The sequence below is a fragment of the Zonotrichia leucophrys genome, chromosome 8 (assembly GCF_028769735.1).
Source record: "Zonotrichia leucophrys gambelii isolate GWCS_2022_RI chromosome 8, RI_Zleu_2.0, whole genome shotgun sequence".
Taxonomy (NCBI): Eukaryota; Metazoa; Chordata; class Aves; order Passeriformes; family Passerellidae; genus Zonotrichia; species Zonotrichia leucophrys.
This window is the reverse complement of record NC_088178.1, coordinates 19,248,483-19,265,446: the sequence shown is the minus strand read 5'-3', so window position 1 is coordinate 19,265,446 and position 16,964 is coordinate 19,248,483. Positions and strand designations below refer to the sequence as shown.

General features: G+C 41.8%; 1 protein-coding gene across 1 annotated transcript in view; it reads right to left on the bottom strand.

Moving 5' to 3' along the window:
• PIGK (phosphatidylinositol glycan anchor biosynthesis class K) overlaps positions 1-16,665 on the bottom strand; it is a 67,006-nt gene extending 50,341 nt beyond the window's left edge. Inside the window, exons 1-8 of the mRNA XM_064719551.1 lie at positions 16,510-16,665; positions 14,995-15,048; positions 12,877-12,968; positions 10,696-10,831; positions 9,352-9,463; positions 8,909-9,005; positions 8,448-8,565; positions 7,563-7,673 (exon numbers count right to left, since the gene is read on the bottom strand). Of these exons, the coding sequence (XP_064575621.1) occupies positions 7,563-7,673; positions 8,448-8,565; positions 8,909-9,005; positions 9,352-9,463; positions 10,696-10,831; positions 12,877-12,968; positions 14,995-15,048; positions 16,510-16,605 (816 nt within the window). The 5' untranslated portion in view covers positions 16,606-16,665. The remainder of the gene's footprint in view (positions 1-7,562; positions 7,674-8,447; positions 8,566-8,908; positions 9,006-9,351; positions 9,464-10,695; positions 10,832-12,876; positions 12,969-14,994; positions 15,049-16,509) is intronic.
• Positions 16,666-16,964: the final 299 nt, after the last annotated feature.

The following is a 16,964-nucleotide window of genomic DNA, read 5'->3' as shown; positions in this document are numbered from 1 at the left end:
ATTTCTGAAAACCTTTTTCCTTACAATAATGCCACTGGAGTTTAAAAATGCTCCTGTGAAAGCCAACCATCAATTACATCTAACTGATAAATGCACAAATATATTGTTGAATATAGATGCAGCAATGCTGCTATAACCTTCCAGAAGTCACAACTGGGCATAAATTCTTCATATTTACCAAAAGGAGGCATGCAAAATTAAACAAGCTTTGAGAAGTAGCTATGCTGAAGGCTTCATAAAGAAGAAAAAAATCTACATTTTGATCAGGAAAAAAAAATCCAACAGTCTTGTTTCTAATTTATAGCCTACAAATTAATACATAGGATCTTCTAATACCAAAAGTGCTTTATTTACATGAAGTTCACAAACATCCTGTGACACCTACAAACCTTATTATTTATTTTATCTATGTATTTTGACTACATATCAGATCCCCTATATCTCACACACGCTGCAACACCTGAAAGACAAAACCAGCACTAACAAAAGCAGAAGGAACAGTGACAGATTTGTTGCAGCATTTAGAACACCTGGCAAGACAGAATGTCTCTTAAGTAACAGGTCTGTTATGTACTGTCGGATCTCAAGATTTCAGTCCTGAGATGCTGAGCCTCCGAGACCAGCTTGGGGGTCTCGGGATTCCTGGAATGTTGCCAGAAGTGTCTGGTAGCTGGACTTTAACCCTGCACAGGAGACGACAAGGGTGAGGGCTTCACAGGGTGAATGGTGAAGGGATTAGTTAATTAGAGGGTGAGACACAAGGTTTAAGATTTATGTACAGGGGGGTTTAGAGGAGTAAGATGGAGGAATTGGGGTGTGTCCTACCCTCCTTCTTCTTCCTCCTCTCCTCCATCTTCTTTGGCCACGGTGGCACCTTTGGATTGGTTATTACTAAGAGTACACCGAGTTATAACAATAGATGGTATTGGGGAAAAATGATAAAATATTGTATACGTAGCAAGGGGTATAAAGATAGGTGGCTGCCCGGGAGGGCAGAGACAGTGTGCCCATGGCTGACTGCTGAGCAGATCTCTGGTGGCTGAAAGAACATCTTTTAGATAAACAATTAATAAACATAAAACCAGAAAGAAGAACTGAAGCCTCTTCTCGTCCTTCGATACGCGGGCTGCCCCAAGGCCACCTCCGGGCCTTTTCAGGCCCCTCAAACAGCCGAGATAAACCCGGACACTTGGCGTCCCTGGACGGACAAGAATCACCACAACCTTTCGGGGGAGATAAACCGGACATTTGGCTTCCACTGGGTGAGCTCTGACCACCACAACCTTTCGGGGGGGGGCACCACCACCACCTTCAAAGCCCTGAAGACCAGAGAGAAGAAGAAAAAAAAAAGCCAACAGAGACTGCAAAAAAAACAGCAGTCACTGAGAATTCCACCTCTCAGTTTCTGCCGAAGACAATTCGTAGCAGAACAGCCCGGACTGGAACCAGAAGGCGCCCTGGGACCTCCTCTCGTGATCTGCTGGACAGTGACCGAGACGTCCAGACTGCTCTGACAAGAGATTTGGTAAGAAAGCCTGAAAAATAAGAACATGGGGGCACACCTTCCCAGGAACAACGGAAAACTTTGTCTGCCTTATAAGGTGTGACACAAACATACAAAAAAAAAAAAATTAGTTCTGGCCTTAAAAGGCCAGGAAGGAAGACCCCGAGACGCAGCAGACGTCCGGGGGGGGGCCCTCAAAAGAGGGGGGAGCAAGACTCCGGAAAAAATTAGCTCTGGCCTTAAAAGGCCAGGAAGAAATAACCCAACAGACGCAGCAGACGTCCGGGGGGGGGCCCTCAAAAGAGGGGGGAGCAAGACTCCAGAAAAAATTAGCTCTGGCCTTAAAAGGCCGAGAGGAAAATGCTCTTGGAGAAAAAGAGCAAGAAATATTATTAAAATACCCGGTCTCAAAACCCAAAAACCCTGGGAAACTCCCAAAAAGCGTCCAAAAGGTCCAGAGAGCATGGAGGACTCAGGAGCAGAGGGAGAGCAGGGGGAGGAGAAAAAGGGATCGGAGGAGGCGCTTTCTCGCGGCAGCCAGGCAGCGGCGGAGCAGGCGGGGAGCGCGGCTGAAGAAAAAACAAAAGACGCGTGTTCAGATACGGCTTTGCTAAGCTCAGGGCCGGGGGTGCAGCGGCCCCGGGGCCGGCAAGGTAGCAGAAATGCGCGCGGCGGGCAAAACTCGCAAGAACCCGGGGCAGAAGTCACATGCCAGCGCAGCAGGGGCGTCCGACATGGGCAGCGGCATGGGGGAAATTGCGCAATCCCAGAAAGGCTGCAGTGAGACGCAGGGGGCGCGCGGTTGTGACGCAAAAAACCCGGTGCGAGACGTGGCCGGCGCGGGCCGCACACACTGACGAAAGGCCACACACACACAGCGTCGGAGGAGGAGGAGACAGAGTCGGGGCAGACCGAAGGGGGAAAATTCAGAGGCGGAACAAAAAGGGAGAGGGAAAAATTACCTCGGGAGAGACAGAGAGCAGCTCGGAAAGCATGCATGCGCCGAGCGCGGGCGGGGGCGGGCCAGACCCCCGGTGACGTCTCAGGCGAGGAGGGGCCCTCTCCAGACTTGGTGCCTTTGGTAAAAAACCCTCGTGGAGTCCAAGCCTCTCCCCTCCTGGGGAGGCTTGTGTGTTTTCTAACCCTATTGTCAGTTGAATCAAAAACTAGGTAACCCCTGAGTGAGCTTGCAAACAGCAACAATCGCGGAACAAAGAGGCAGTTGTGAGCAGAGCTACAGTGTCAACTCGTAACGAGTCAGCAACTATGCAGCGATTTTCCTCAACAAGATATAAGAAGAAACGAATACTCAGACAAAAGTCGGGACTCAGAATGCAAAGGACAACTCAGAAGAGAAACAAGAGGAACGGAAAGACTCTGGGGGGTTTTCTCTTTGGGGTCTTGAATATTTCTGTATAAGGACGAAAGACTCTGGGGGGTTTCTCCTTGAGGTCTTGAATTGCAATAGGCAATGGGGTAAATTTACCTATTACAGGGAAAACTGACAAAGGATCATATATTGATCAGCTGGTAGATTTCTTTGACATTTCTCCCATTTGGAGAGGAATTTTAAGGGCAGATTTCTTTGACATTTCTCCTATTTGGAGAAGAATTTTAAGGGTAAGATTTTATGTTTTAATAGTTTAGGATTTTATATTGTAATAGCTCTCCTAGTCCTCATCCATGTCGTCCCAGATGCCATGAATCGGATTGTGAAAGAGGTTTTCTTGGGGCAAACAGAAGGGGGAGATGTCGGATCTCAAGATTTCAGTCCTGAGATGCTGAGCCTCGGGACTCCTGGAATGTTGCCAGAAGTGTCTGGTAGCTGGACTTTAACCCTGCACAGGAGACGACAAGGATGAGGGCTTCACAGGGTGAATGGTGAAGGGATTAGTTAATTAGAGGGTGAGACACAAGGTTTAGGATTTATGTACAGGGGGGTTTAGAGGAGTAAGATGGAGGAATTGGGGTGTGTCCTACCCTCCTTCTTCTTCCTCCTCTCCTCCATCTTCTTTGGCCACGGTGGCACCTTTGGATTGGTTATTACTAAGAGTACACCGAGTTATAACAATAGATGGTATTGGGGAAAAATGATAAATATTGTATACGTAGCAAGGGGTATAAAGATACGTGGCTGCCCGGGAGGGCAGAGACAGTGTGCCCATGGCTGACTGCTGAGCAGATCTCTGGTGGCTGAAAGAACATCTTTTAGATAAACAATTAATAAACATAAAACCAGAAAGAAGAACTGAAGCCTCTTCTCGTCCTTCGATACCCGGGCTGCCCCAAGGCCACCTCCGGGCCTTTTCAGGCCCCTCAAACAGCTGAGATAAACCGGACAATGTACCCAGCAGACACTGAAGGCAATACAATTGCATGTTGGACACAAAGCTGTTTTGCACAAGTCCTACCACACTTGCCACAACACAGATCACCTGGAGACACTGCAGGTTATGTGAGTCCTTCACCTTCCAGCCACACAGAACGTTCTACACACGAGTTTTAACATACAGGACTAAGAATGTCACTCTCCACAGGGGTGTTCATCTTTCTTAATCTTACATTTTCCAAGTGATTTTCACAAACAGGTCCATCAACCACAGGAACTAGAGCTCATATACCTAAATTACATCACGGGTCAGCTCTTACAAGTTGCATCCTTATGACAAAACCACAGGTCCTAATCAGCTCAGTGCAAATATAACTTGGAATTATCCCAGATTATGACTGACAAAAACCTGTGAGATTCAGGTCATACTTCCCAGCAGAAATACTGTGCTCAGCCTGACACAAAAGGCACAGGCTTTTGTTGCACATTCTTTCTGGACAACAGAGTCTTACCTTACAAAAAGTTTCCCAGAGAGGAAACAATCTATCTGGTTTTTCTTCATAGAGGACGTATTCTACCTCCCCATTCCTCCCTTCTACTCCATTCCAGTTTCTCATTTATCTCTTTTTAGCCCAAGCCTGTAAGCAGCATTAGGCTGCTTGTCCAGGGACACCTCAGCTCACTTTCACCTTTACCTGAAGCAGACAAGCACACATATACACTCAGCTCTTATTTTCAAGATTCCCAACTCTCTTGCTGGCTGCTGTCACACAGCTGCTAAAGAAAAGATGGGACAAATCATCCCTTTGTTATCCTCCCTGTGGTGAAAATGAACTGGACTCATCAGCATCACGCTTCCCATACAAAAGCCATTTGTTAATGCACACACGAATTTGCTATAGTTCTCATTTTCACCAAAACACTATCCATTTTCTCCAGCTTTGCTCCAATTAAGGACACAAACATAAAAACTAATTCTCTGAACTAAACCATAAAAAGTAAGCATTTGCTTTAATCCCGCTATTTGAAGCATAAATTATGCTGCAGTTATACAAGTAAGTCTCTCACCAAGGTTTTGAGTATGAATGTCCTAATAAACTGCATCAGCATGAAAGTGGGAAACTGATACTGCACCCAACTAATTCTAACCTGTCCTGCAACAGTTTACTACAAGATATTGACATGAATTTGAGTAAAAATATAAAGTGGCAGTGAGAACAAAACTTCAGTGTTAAAAACCTACCCATCCACTACCATTCTGAGAAAGGACAGCAAACCAATTATACCACAGCGGACTAACACTAATAAACAAGGTCTTCCGACAAAAAAAGGAAAAGGCAAACACTGGCTGAGTTAAGCACACTTTTTCCTATATTAAATTTTCCAAATTTTAATTTTTTTTTCCAAACAGAGCTAAAGAACTCCCCCGACTTTATCTTAACTTTTCTAACAACAATTTAGCTATTTTATGATAAATGACACCTCATTTAGAAATTTATTTGAATCTTATTTTAAAAGTTCAAATGTACAACATTTCCATGTACAAATGTACAAATTTCAATGTATTCTTTATTTTCAGGGAATTGTGATCAAACCTATAGTCAGTCATTTGCACAGCTTTATGCTATCCCTTAGCAACACAGATGGAGCAGGTGGGGAGTAGGTGGAGTGGATTATGAAAAATGATGTGTCATTCTTTGCAGGAATGCAATATCCAAATCCTAGGTGCATGTGAAGAGAAGCTGTTTCAAGAGTGGTTAGAGAAAAGTAAAGAGGTAGCAGGATAGAAGAGGTATAACAAATACACAGTACTTCAAAAAGAGAAGACTTTAGACATATCAGAAGATCAAACAACTGAAGAACATTTAATTTTAAAGCTAAGTAGTGAGCAATGCAAGTTACTCTGATCTTGGAAAGCATTAATTTAAACTTAAAAAATCAGAGTTGGAGAGTTGGATAGAGTACCTTCAGTGCCAGAGTACCTCCTGCAACTGCTGGCAAAAAAGCAGGTTTATATCTTTACCATGGACTAACCATATGTCATTTTGGAACTCTTAGATGAAGCCTTGAAAAGCACCAACCCAAAGTCAAGTGGTCACATTTATTGAAATGTGTGCAGATTACAACTCAATACCTGATCACACAATGGTCTGGGTTGCAAGAGACCTTAAAGATCACCAAGTTCCTGCCAAGGGCAGGGACACCTCCCACTAGACCAGGCCCTGAAGTCCCATCCAACCTGGCCTTGAACAGATCATCACAGATCACAATATGTTTGTGTCCCTTCTCTTCCACTCCCCAAGCATCAATCAGCAGATCAATGCATGATAAGATAACTTACATGATGTAAGGAATTTAAGAGTATGGAGAACTTCCCTCAGCTATTCCTGAGTATCTGGCATAATAGCCAAAACACAGTTAGGTATCTTCTCTGAAGAGCTCAAAAAGTACCTGGCCAGCTAACAAACTTCTACACTTCTCACAATAATCAGATTAACACCTATACCACTTCCCAGAGAGTGTCTTACACAGTAGAAAGTACTGTTCCTTTTTATTACCTTTTATTATTAACACAAATTAATTTGAATGAACAGGCTAGTCAAAGATACTTAATCAATAAAGAACTTGCATGTTTATCTTTATCAAGATTTATTTTAAACTTACCTGTATCCCATAATTAGAAGGTATTATATTATAGGACAGAATTTCATTCCCATGGAAATAAGTAAAAGAACCTTGAGTCTTAGCCATTGAATCAATTCTGTATCAACATAAAATCTGCCAAGTGTGGGTTGTTTAGAGAGAATTCTAGCACACATGTAGCAGTCAGGCTAACACCATCCTCTGTAGACAGAGGGTGGCATAAAACTTTTGAGCAGCTGCTCCTTTTACAGAAATGAATCTATGACAATGTGTTCTGTAAGTGGTAGCTCTTAGATTACTGATGTGGCACAGCAGGATTTGTTGCTACAAGGTACCAAAGTACTACCCATTACTACAAAAAAAACTGGCATTGGAACAGGTATTAAGGGTTAATAGAGCAAATAAAATATGTTTACTTTTATGTCATCTCACCAGTGTATATATCTTACTGCTAGAGAGACATTGTCATAAATTTTGTCATATGTTACCTGGTTGGATTCTTTTCTTCCTTCTGCTTCATACCTGAAATCTACAGTAATGTTTGCCTCAGCTATAATTAAGTTCAACCACTGATGGATTTGTACCTATCTTGCTCTGGAATCTAAGCAGATATACAGATAAATTAGTCTCTGCAGGAATTTGTGAGTGCACTGTTAGAATTTTAACTGTTTAATCACATGATGTTGTTTTGCAAAACAACATCAATGCCTGCTTTTCCACATCTGCAAAGTGTCTGCTATCCTGATTTTAGAAGCTTCCTGCTAAAATATTTCACATGCAAAGGCTTCATTCCATTTATACAAATATCTAATGAATACCTTATTATTTTTTTCAGCGAAAATACAAAATCTGGCTAATTTTGGTTATTTTTTTCTGGAGCCAGCAAAGCACTTTCAAATGAGGACAATCCTTGAAGTGTTACACAACTACATTTAACAATCGCAAAAAAACCCTCCCTCCAAAGCTGCTTCCGAGAGAAACAGCAGGAGCATAAAAAGCATTTGAAGAACCCTACAGACAAAATAGATTAGTTTTGGAACTATTAAAGTCATTAGCATATTCATGAATGTTGAGTATCCTACTTACTAGGTCATTCATATTCGTCTGACTGGCTGGATGGATTTCTTCCAAGAACTCTAACACATAGAAGGTGTATCTGTCCATGAGGTGAACGCCAATCCCCAGGTCAGGCTGATGCTTTAAAAACAACACACAGCAGTTATTGGGCATTTGCAGGGGAGAACTCACCATTCAGGAGAAGGAACAGAATGTAATAGCATATTGCAAAAGTTAAGCTTGATTCTTTTTGTTCTTAGGCAAATTATGCAAAGAAAATGGCTAGCTGTGAAGAAACCTAGTGCTGATAGGCTGAACAATGCAGTTTATCTATAAATAATATATATATATATAAATATATATATATATATAAATATATCTATATCCTGGCAATATCTATGTTGTCCAAAAGGCAGGGAACCCCTTTTTAATAGTCCAGCATGGATGTGTAGACTTTGAAAACAGGGCTGGAAGAGCCAGTGTATCTTACAGCAGTGCATGGGTTCAGGTAATCCTGACCAGCTGCTTTTGGTCTGGCTGGGATCTCTCCTATGGCTCCTTCTGTAATTCAGCTGGGATATGATTACAGCAGGTGAAGGTTAGCATTTTGTTTTGTTTTATATCAAGTATAGTAAGTCCTAGATTGAATATTCCTCACACCCAACTCTCAGCAGTCTTCCCATAAGATTCTGTGCTATCCCTAGACAATGCAAATACTAGCCAGCAAGCAGAGATATCCTTCATTAGCCAGGTTCTTTGGGACAGCACAGTTACAAGTTTTGTCAAACCCCCACAAAATACCTTATACATTCAGCAATTAGAATAAGAGAAATCTTTAGCTAAAAGTCAGCAGGAATTGTGCTTCTAATTCAGGCATTCTGAAAACTGTCTTCAGGATCACATAAATCTACTTACTGATAAAGAATCTTCTCCTACTTGGCTGCTAGCCAAGGCCATTATATTGGGTGAATAAAATCGTTCATACATGGATGCTCCTTGACAAGTATCAATAATAAACAACAATTCATTGTACCTGAAAGAAAGAAAACAGCCTCCTTACCCATTTCTACTTAAACATCATATACATACTTTGCTTTTTAGTTACCAGGGCAGCTGCTCAAAACCTAAGGAACAGGAGCTCACCCTGATCAGTTTTAGGATGTGAATTTGCCCAGAGCAATTCCTTTGAGCAGCTCTAACTGCAGGAAGCTGAAAGCAAAAACTAAAACTCTGCTCTTTGAATGCAAACTCTCAGAAAATTTTATGGACAACCAACAGTATCACTGCTGCAGGTAGCAAGGCATACCAGAAAGACACACTTAAGAGTATGTTCAGGATATTCAATATTCAATGTCTACATAATGCTTATTTCTTACCTTCTTTTCTGCCACATTTGTTCAAAGGCATCAGCAAGCTCTACATTTGTGATTTCTTCAGAATCCTGAAATTTTAGGAAACCATTTCCACCATGGCCTGACAGAAAAATAAGAAGTTGGGCAAGGATGTAGGTTAAAAGAAGATATACAGCCTTGTAGATCATTTTTCTAAAACAAGGTAAACACAATTCTCTTTCTACAGAAACAGTCCAACAAAACAAAATATCAGTACAGTAAAAAAAATACACATACACCATTTCAACAGGAAACGATACTGGCTTAATACTGCTTTACAGGCATTTTTTCTTAATTAGAATAACATGCTGAAACCAGAAAAAAAATCTTTTGGTCGATCCTTTTGTGCATTTGGACTACTGATGCTTTCAACAAACGCATCCAACTGAGCAAGCATCAATAGATTGTACACAGAAACCTGCAATTACCTGTCATATATATTAAAATATTGCTTCTGTCATCAGAAAGAAGACGTTTTGATCGTGGTGTGCTTGGTGGGATTCTTCCCGTTAAAACACGCAAGAAATTTTCCACAGTAACCTATGAATAGAAGCATAAAGTCATTTCCTAAAGATAAAAATATTGATCAGCCACAGGCTAGGTTACAGCAATTAAATAATGGAACACTAAAATATGCAGTGTATCTAACCAGACATAGTATGGCATGGTGTAAACTGCATAAACATTTTCTGTGTAAGGTTTTACTTCAGGTTAAGAATCATGTGGTACTTTTTACTATACTCCATTAACACCAGCTTGTTGCTTAATTATATCCAATAAATCTACCACCATTATTAAATACAATTTTAAAATACATTTACATTGATCTAAAAACCTGTCAGCATATAGCTTCATTGTGCCAAAGCTGCTCCTGTACTCACAAAATGCTCCAACATTAGTGTGTGTTACCATGGAAAAACAAAAGTTTAAATTCCCTCTGCAACTCAGGAAAGAAAAAACAAGATCAATTCAGTTACATAAATGTGAGTGATCACATGAGATCCATCTGAGTGGTGACTCCAACACATCCTATAAAACACCACTTCCCTTTTAAGTACACGTGCACAGCTCAAATGCCAGCAACAAATCCATACCCAGGAAAAAACATGATAAAAGGAATGTAGCTCTATTCCAGTTCTGTGTCTTCACTTCTTTGTATAAAGCTTCAGAGAAATAAAACATCTACTATATACTGAAATACAATCCAATAAACCTTTAGCAATAATTCTACAGCACTATTGAACCAAGAAACTGGTCTGAAATTTTGTCTCAACTGGTAAAGACCCTCCTGGTATGAAGGAATATTACATGAAAAGAAAGGTGACAGAATGCAGATTTTTATACAGTAATTGCTTTGCAGTAAGGATTAAGTTATGGCTTTTGTTTTATTTTAGGAACATATGCTTAAGGTTAGGAATTGAAGTACAGCTACCTAATAAACAATTCACCTGCACACCAAAATTTTCACAGTAATTTTTGTGTTGCCAAGATGAGACACTGAGCAGTCATTTCCAGAGCAATTTCGGTAATGTGATTCTATTCCATTATTTAAAATAGGTACACTAAACATGATTCTAGTATAATGAACTACAAATGCAAACTCAAATATCAAGGAGGGGAGGGGTATGTATTTTACTCTCATCAGCTGATAATAAAAGCCCAGCCCAAAACCAGTAATATGAAAACAAAGACTTTCTCAGACTTCACAGATGCTGCATAAATCTTTAACACTAAAAAATAAAGACTCAGTGTTTTAATTAAAGCACAGTTACCTCATAGCTTCTGTAATCCACTTCCACATCATCTCCATAGACATTCAGCTCCATGTTTTTATGACTAAACACAGTAGCAGGTTTGGGATTTCTGGGATTACATGCCATATCATCTGCCAGCATCAAGACAATGTGACTGTGAAAGATAAGAAAAAAACTATCTCAGACATTCTGCTTTCACATAACAGTCAAACAGAATTTAGAACAACACTCTTTAACAATTACAACAATAGATTGGATCATTAAAAAGATTCCTAGAATTGCAAGTGAAACTTTGCAGAATTATACCCTATTTCCTTCTGAGCATCCTAAGTATCACAAAGATGTCACACACAGCAATGCAGCTGCCTGTCATTTATCCACAGGACTAAGTCCAAAGAGGAGCAGGAGAATATTTGACATCAGCAACTTTAGTATACAGGCTTGCCTGGACCCAGGGGGCCAGAGCTCTTAATAAAATAATTCAGATTTTTACAGGGCACTAAAACCAACCAACTCCAAGAATCATAATAAATGTTTATTTTTTGGATGTGATTTTAAGTTTGTTGGGAATATTTGGTTAGGTTTTTTTTGTCTTGTCAGTATTTTGAAAGAAGTCTTGCAGCAAATAAAGAAAAACACATAAAGTATGTTTGCCTAAGGAAAAAACATGCTCAAATCCACATAAAAATTGCTGTAAAGGCTAAATAAACAGCTACCTCTCGCTCTCTTTTTAGGTCTTCTCCAATGTCTTGGAGAGTGCTCTTGTCTCTAGTCCAAAGCATTGCTGGCTTTTTGAGATTAATTCCAGATCTCTGGATATGGATAAGCAATGGATCTTGCTACTGAACACAGAAATCTCAGTCACACCATAGTTCTTGCAGTATTTCTAAAACTCACACTTATTTTGACTTTAATGGTAAAGACAGACGGATGCAAAGAAGATGAAAGTTCTCAGGTAAGGGCAGAATTGATGACACAATTTCTGAGGCAGTGCCAAGGGCACCTGTGCTTCAAAGGCTGCACAGGAGAGAAGACAGCTGCTCCTGAATGACATCCTCAAGAACAAAAGCATCTTTCTGCGCCTTTCAGCCCACAGCACTTCTGCAGCACATTCTCTTGGATTTATAACCCCAAAATGCATCTAAAAATTGAGTTTCAAACTCCACTCTTTCAAAAACCAGAAAGTCACTCCTTTTTTTCTTTTTTTAAATATAAGAAACACAGGGAACAGGATGTTACTGTCAGTGCATTCAAAGTTGAGTGGGAGTTAACTGGGGACTCCAAGTGTGCAGTTTTGGACTTGGACCTTGGACAAAAAAATGCCAAACTAATTCCATCCATCAGAACATGCATTTTGCAGTGATGAAGCAGGCCACACTTCTTCAGGCAGACATGCTGGAGAAACTACCAGTCCTCTAAACTACCATTAAAAACCAGGACTACAAGGAATTCTATAGCAGCCTATGGTACATACAGGTTATTACACAATGGATGCTGGTGCCTTAAATTCACTTCCACAGTTCTGACAGAAATTAGTTACATTCTGAAACAGCTGGAAGGAGCTGTGCCAACACCACTAGAACTCTGAGTAGGAACACAAAGATACTTCAGAACCTTCCTATTCCCTTTGTCAAAGAAGAGATGCTGTTCTAACCCTTGTGCATCACTAGGGAAACACAGCTTGTACAGACAAAAAACTGGTTTGTCAAATAAAATCATGCAAAATGGATTTTTTTCAAGGCAACTGTCAATATACAGGAGTTTCTCCTATAGGTCAGAGCCTTTAAAGACCCAATGTAGTTACAGATGTGGAAGTCTTACATCTTAGTACAGTCACAGTTACCAACATCTCCACACTAAAAGGAAATTAAAGTACAGCAAGACTCACCTCTCACAGAGGTACTGCCTTTGCTTAGTGCATTTAAGTTTTCACATTACTTTCACCCATTTGCTAAGTGGTACATTTTAGTCGCTAGATCTAATTAGCCTGTTCCAAAAGGAACATTTTATTATGCAACTTGCTGCTTTTTCTTTGGAACAATATTGTTGCACTTTTCATCATGTTGATGTGCTTGCATTCTTCCTTTTCACTTTTATCCAGTTAAACTGGGAAGAAAAATGTATTTCCATACTGATTCAGATAGCATGAGAACTTTAGTAGCCCATTTGCAAGAAGTGGATCCACCAAGATTTCCTCACCTATCAGGAATGCCCAGCCTCTTGACACTTCTGTACACAGAAAGAGTATTTGCCACATGACGATAATTAAACCAGAATCGAGATGTACACACCTTGAAACAGAAAAAAACCCACATTAAATAGTGTAAAGATTCAAACTGGCCTGACACATTGCATCAGAACAACGTGATTACAGGAATATTTAAAAAATAGTAACAACTCAGAAAGAATATAGTAACACCAAGAAAATCATGATATAAGTTATGCAATTCTTAGTTGTCCCAAGGCAAAAAATTCTGATAATAAAAGTTCAAAAAAAAGTTCCTAGCATACTGACTCAAGATAAAATTGTTATAAACCCTTACTAAATATAGAAGGTGGCACTTTGGGGAATAATCCAGCAACAGCAAGTAGATAAAATAAATTTTTTTCATTTGCTTTCTCCTTATCAAATGGAAGAGAGATCAAAGGAAGAGTTCTCATCTCAATGGCAATCCCATTCCGGGAGCATTCTTCCACAAAGGCACAAGTGAATTAATTCATGCAGAAGCCATACACAGGGGAAAATGCCCTGAGTACATTTGCATTTATGGAGTCAAAGTAAGAGCAAAGTAAGCTCTAACCAATACAAATACAAATGAATCTGGATACAAATTCTCAGAGTTTAATTTCTACTGTTCTAACAGGCAAGGGGTCAGGGCTCAGCCATTCCCTTTACTTACACACTCCCTAAATCAGGTTCTGATTCAGACATTCCAAAAGCTTCTAGAAAAGGTGACTTTAAAATCACAAAAAACAGAGATGCAGGAAAAATCATTTAGATAGTTTTTTAATTTTCCAGCCCTAAATGTAGAGCTGTGAGTCACACCACATAGCATCTCTTTCACTACTCTTTCCATAATAAGAACTGACTTGTAGCTTAAGTAATAATAAAATTCAGCCTGAAAGGATCCCCTTGTGTATCTATCACCCTGTCAGTTAGGAATTCCAGAAAACCCCACAGGAATCAGTCCATGAGAACATCTGCCTTCCAGCAAGACTTAATGCTCTGAAAACAAACTGTGTCCAATTTAGCTGAGACATTTCAAGGCACTATCACCTGCACCCTGCCTCCAGTACCTCCCTTAGAACACAGTGGAAAGTGTCAGAGCTTTAAATATAGCTATCCACACTGCAGCACATTAATTCAAGCTATTGATGAGGTGGGATTGCAGTTTGATCCCAGGTTTGAAGTGCCTGACAGCAGTAACCTCTCCCTGGTTTGCTGCTTAAAATATTAGTAGCAACTATTACAAAACTCAACAAGGAACCACTGAGAAAATAAAACCAACAGAAAATCTGTTCAGCAGAGACAGTATAGGTTCTTGGACCTAATTTTCCACCTTCTTTATGTGTTTTTATCGGTACTAATAAAAGCATCTATTTGTTAATAGTATTAAAATAGTATATTATGTTTTAATAGTTTAAAGTTTGTACATTGTAAAATATAAAAGTTATTTCTTCAATTAGTTACTGTTAACTTTCCTTTTATATTGCTCAGTTTTAGTATCTGGAAAACAAACAGCTGCTACTGAGTAATTACAATAGTGTTCTGAAACAAATTAGTCATTAAGACCTGAATTGTGATTAAGAACCAATTGTGCAGCATGATTCAAAGCTAATAAAAGTTATATGGCAAAGAAAAAAGAAAGGGTACAAACAGTTGATCTAAACACTGTATTGCCTCAACTGATCTTATTCCCAGTCTGTTATCACAAGTTAACAGATTGAATAAGAACAAAAATAATACAAATTCTACCTTTCTGCTCAAAGAGACCAGACTTCCCTGCTACCAGAATTACACCTTTTTTTCAACATGCAGTATGTTAATTTAACTATTTTAATGCTTTTGGAACTTTTGTTTTATGAATCCTGCCATGTAGCTAGACACACTGAGTGCTTCAAATTCGGTCATATTGAAAAGACAATTTCACTATACTGTAATGAATTTGCAGGCACAATTTGAAATTTATTTATTTCCAAATGTTTATCTTTCTATTTCTTTCAAATGAGCATGGCTCTTGAATGACTGTTGCAAATGCAGCTCCTGATGAAAAACTGTCAACGTTATAGGAGGAAAACAACCTGGACCATGCTTACCAAAACTGCCCAGTTATTCGTATGTCCACTTCTAAAAAACTGCTCTGCTTGATCCTGAAAGATGAAAAAAAATTAGATTTTTCAGCAATAAGAAAGAAATGACCACTCATCATTTTGTTATTTCCACAATAGTGTTCAATGTACATGTTTACCACACATTAATACTGAATAGACCTTAGTAAAGCTAGAGGAGAGGTGTTTTTCTTAACATTTGCACATTTCATGTTAATGCTCCAAATATTTCCCTGAAACTTGCTACAGAACAAAGAGGAACTATTAGTCACTTGCACCTTAGTTAAAAAAGCCCACACACCTCTATGCCAAAGGACACTCCAAGAACAAGATAATGTGATTTATTGACCTACAGTTTCATCCTTAATGAGAATAGAGCCTAGGATTCGATTCAATTCAATTTTCAAAAGCAGGTAAGAGAATATGCAGTTTGAACCCACTTTAAATCCAAGGCAGTTACACTTATCTTCCAAAATCAGGATCTGTGACAGCAACCTTCTATATAAATCTGTGTTCTCCACAGTTCCCACTTTCCTTTGCAGATAAGAGGCCCCTTTCTCCTTAACAGAGAGCATAAATCAGGACACAACAAGGGGCTAAGACTTCACAGAGGTAAGGGCATAAGTCTGTCATGGGACAACAACCCAAATCTGCTGACCCTTAAATCAGACTCTATTAACTCTGAGGAGTTCTGGGATGATGCTCATGGTCTTACACAAAACACACAGTAACAGAAATACTGTTGTACTTCAAGCAGCAAACAACCTGCAGTTCAATTAGTCATCCAGAGATTGTAAGAATATTTCTATTGTTCAGGGTGCGGGGGTTGTTTGGTCCTAGTTGTAATTAATTTCAAGCATAACAACTTGTTAATAACGCAGAATTCAAAAGCAAACAACACTCCAGATGCAGCGTGGGCACAGCGCATTAAGCTAATTGCTGAAACATGAAATTACTCCCACCTGACAAACCCACTGGCACCTGCCGTGTACAGGCGGGCACCGGGCCGGGGAGCCCAGGCCGCTGCTCCGCCCGGGGAGCGCCCGCGCCCGGCCCGGGGCACACCGGACGGGGCCCGCCGGCTCCGGCAAGGGGCAGCAGACACCCAATACAAGTTACAGTATGTGGCAGGGAGAAAGTGAATTTCAGAAACCCGCAAGAGGATGAAAAGTCTGGGGGTTTGTAACTTTCAGCAGCTTGAACAAGGCACCAGCGCTCTCGGCACACAGAGCGCCGCGGTTCCGCCCACGGGGCAGCGCCGGGAGGCTCCGCCCGCCGGGAGGCAGCGCTGGTGACCGCGGCTCAGTATCGGTGCCCGTGGTACCGGCAGGGCTCCTCCTGCGAGCCACCAGCCTACGGACAGCCGCCAGCTCCGCGGGCAGCCCATGGGCGCTCTCCCTGCCCGCCGAGGGGCGGCGATGGGGACGCGGCAGCACCGAGCCCCAGGCGCCGCCCGCCCGCCCGCTCGCTCTCGGCCCCGCCGCGGCTCCCCCAGCCCCGTACCTGGAGGCCGCCGGGCAGCGCCGCGCCGCAGCAGCCCAGCAGCAGCAGCGCGGCGGCGGCGCGGGCCCGGGAGGCGCCGGGCACGGCAGCCGCCATCTCAGCCCGCCTCCTGCGCGACCCGGCCGCGGCTCCCGGAAGGGAGGCGGCGGCCTGTGCGCAAGTTCCGCGGGCGGGAGCGCCGCCGGCCCGGGGCTGTGCCCTGCCCGCTGCCGCCGGCCCGGCGCCTCGGGAGTGGGGCCGCTGCTGGGAGCGCGCCGGGGTCTCTAGTCGCGCACTGAGCTCTGCCGGCTTTCCCAGCCTGCCGGGCTGGCTGGGCAGAGGCGGTAATGGCAGCCGGTCTGGCGTTGCCTTGGGCACCCGAGTGCGCCGTGGCTCCGTCGTGAGCTGGGACTGGAAAACACCGGCCGCGCATCCGCCTTCGGCTCGGTTGGCTCCTGCGGGGTAACAGCAGCCCT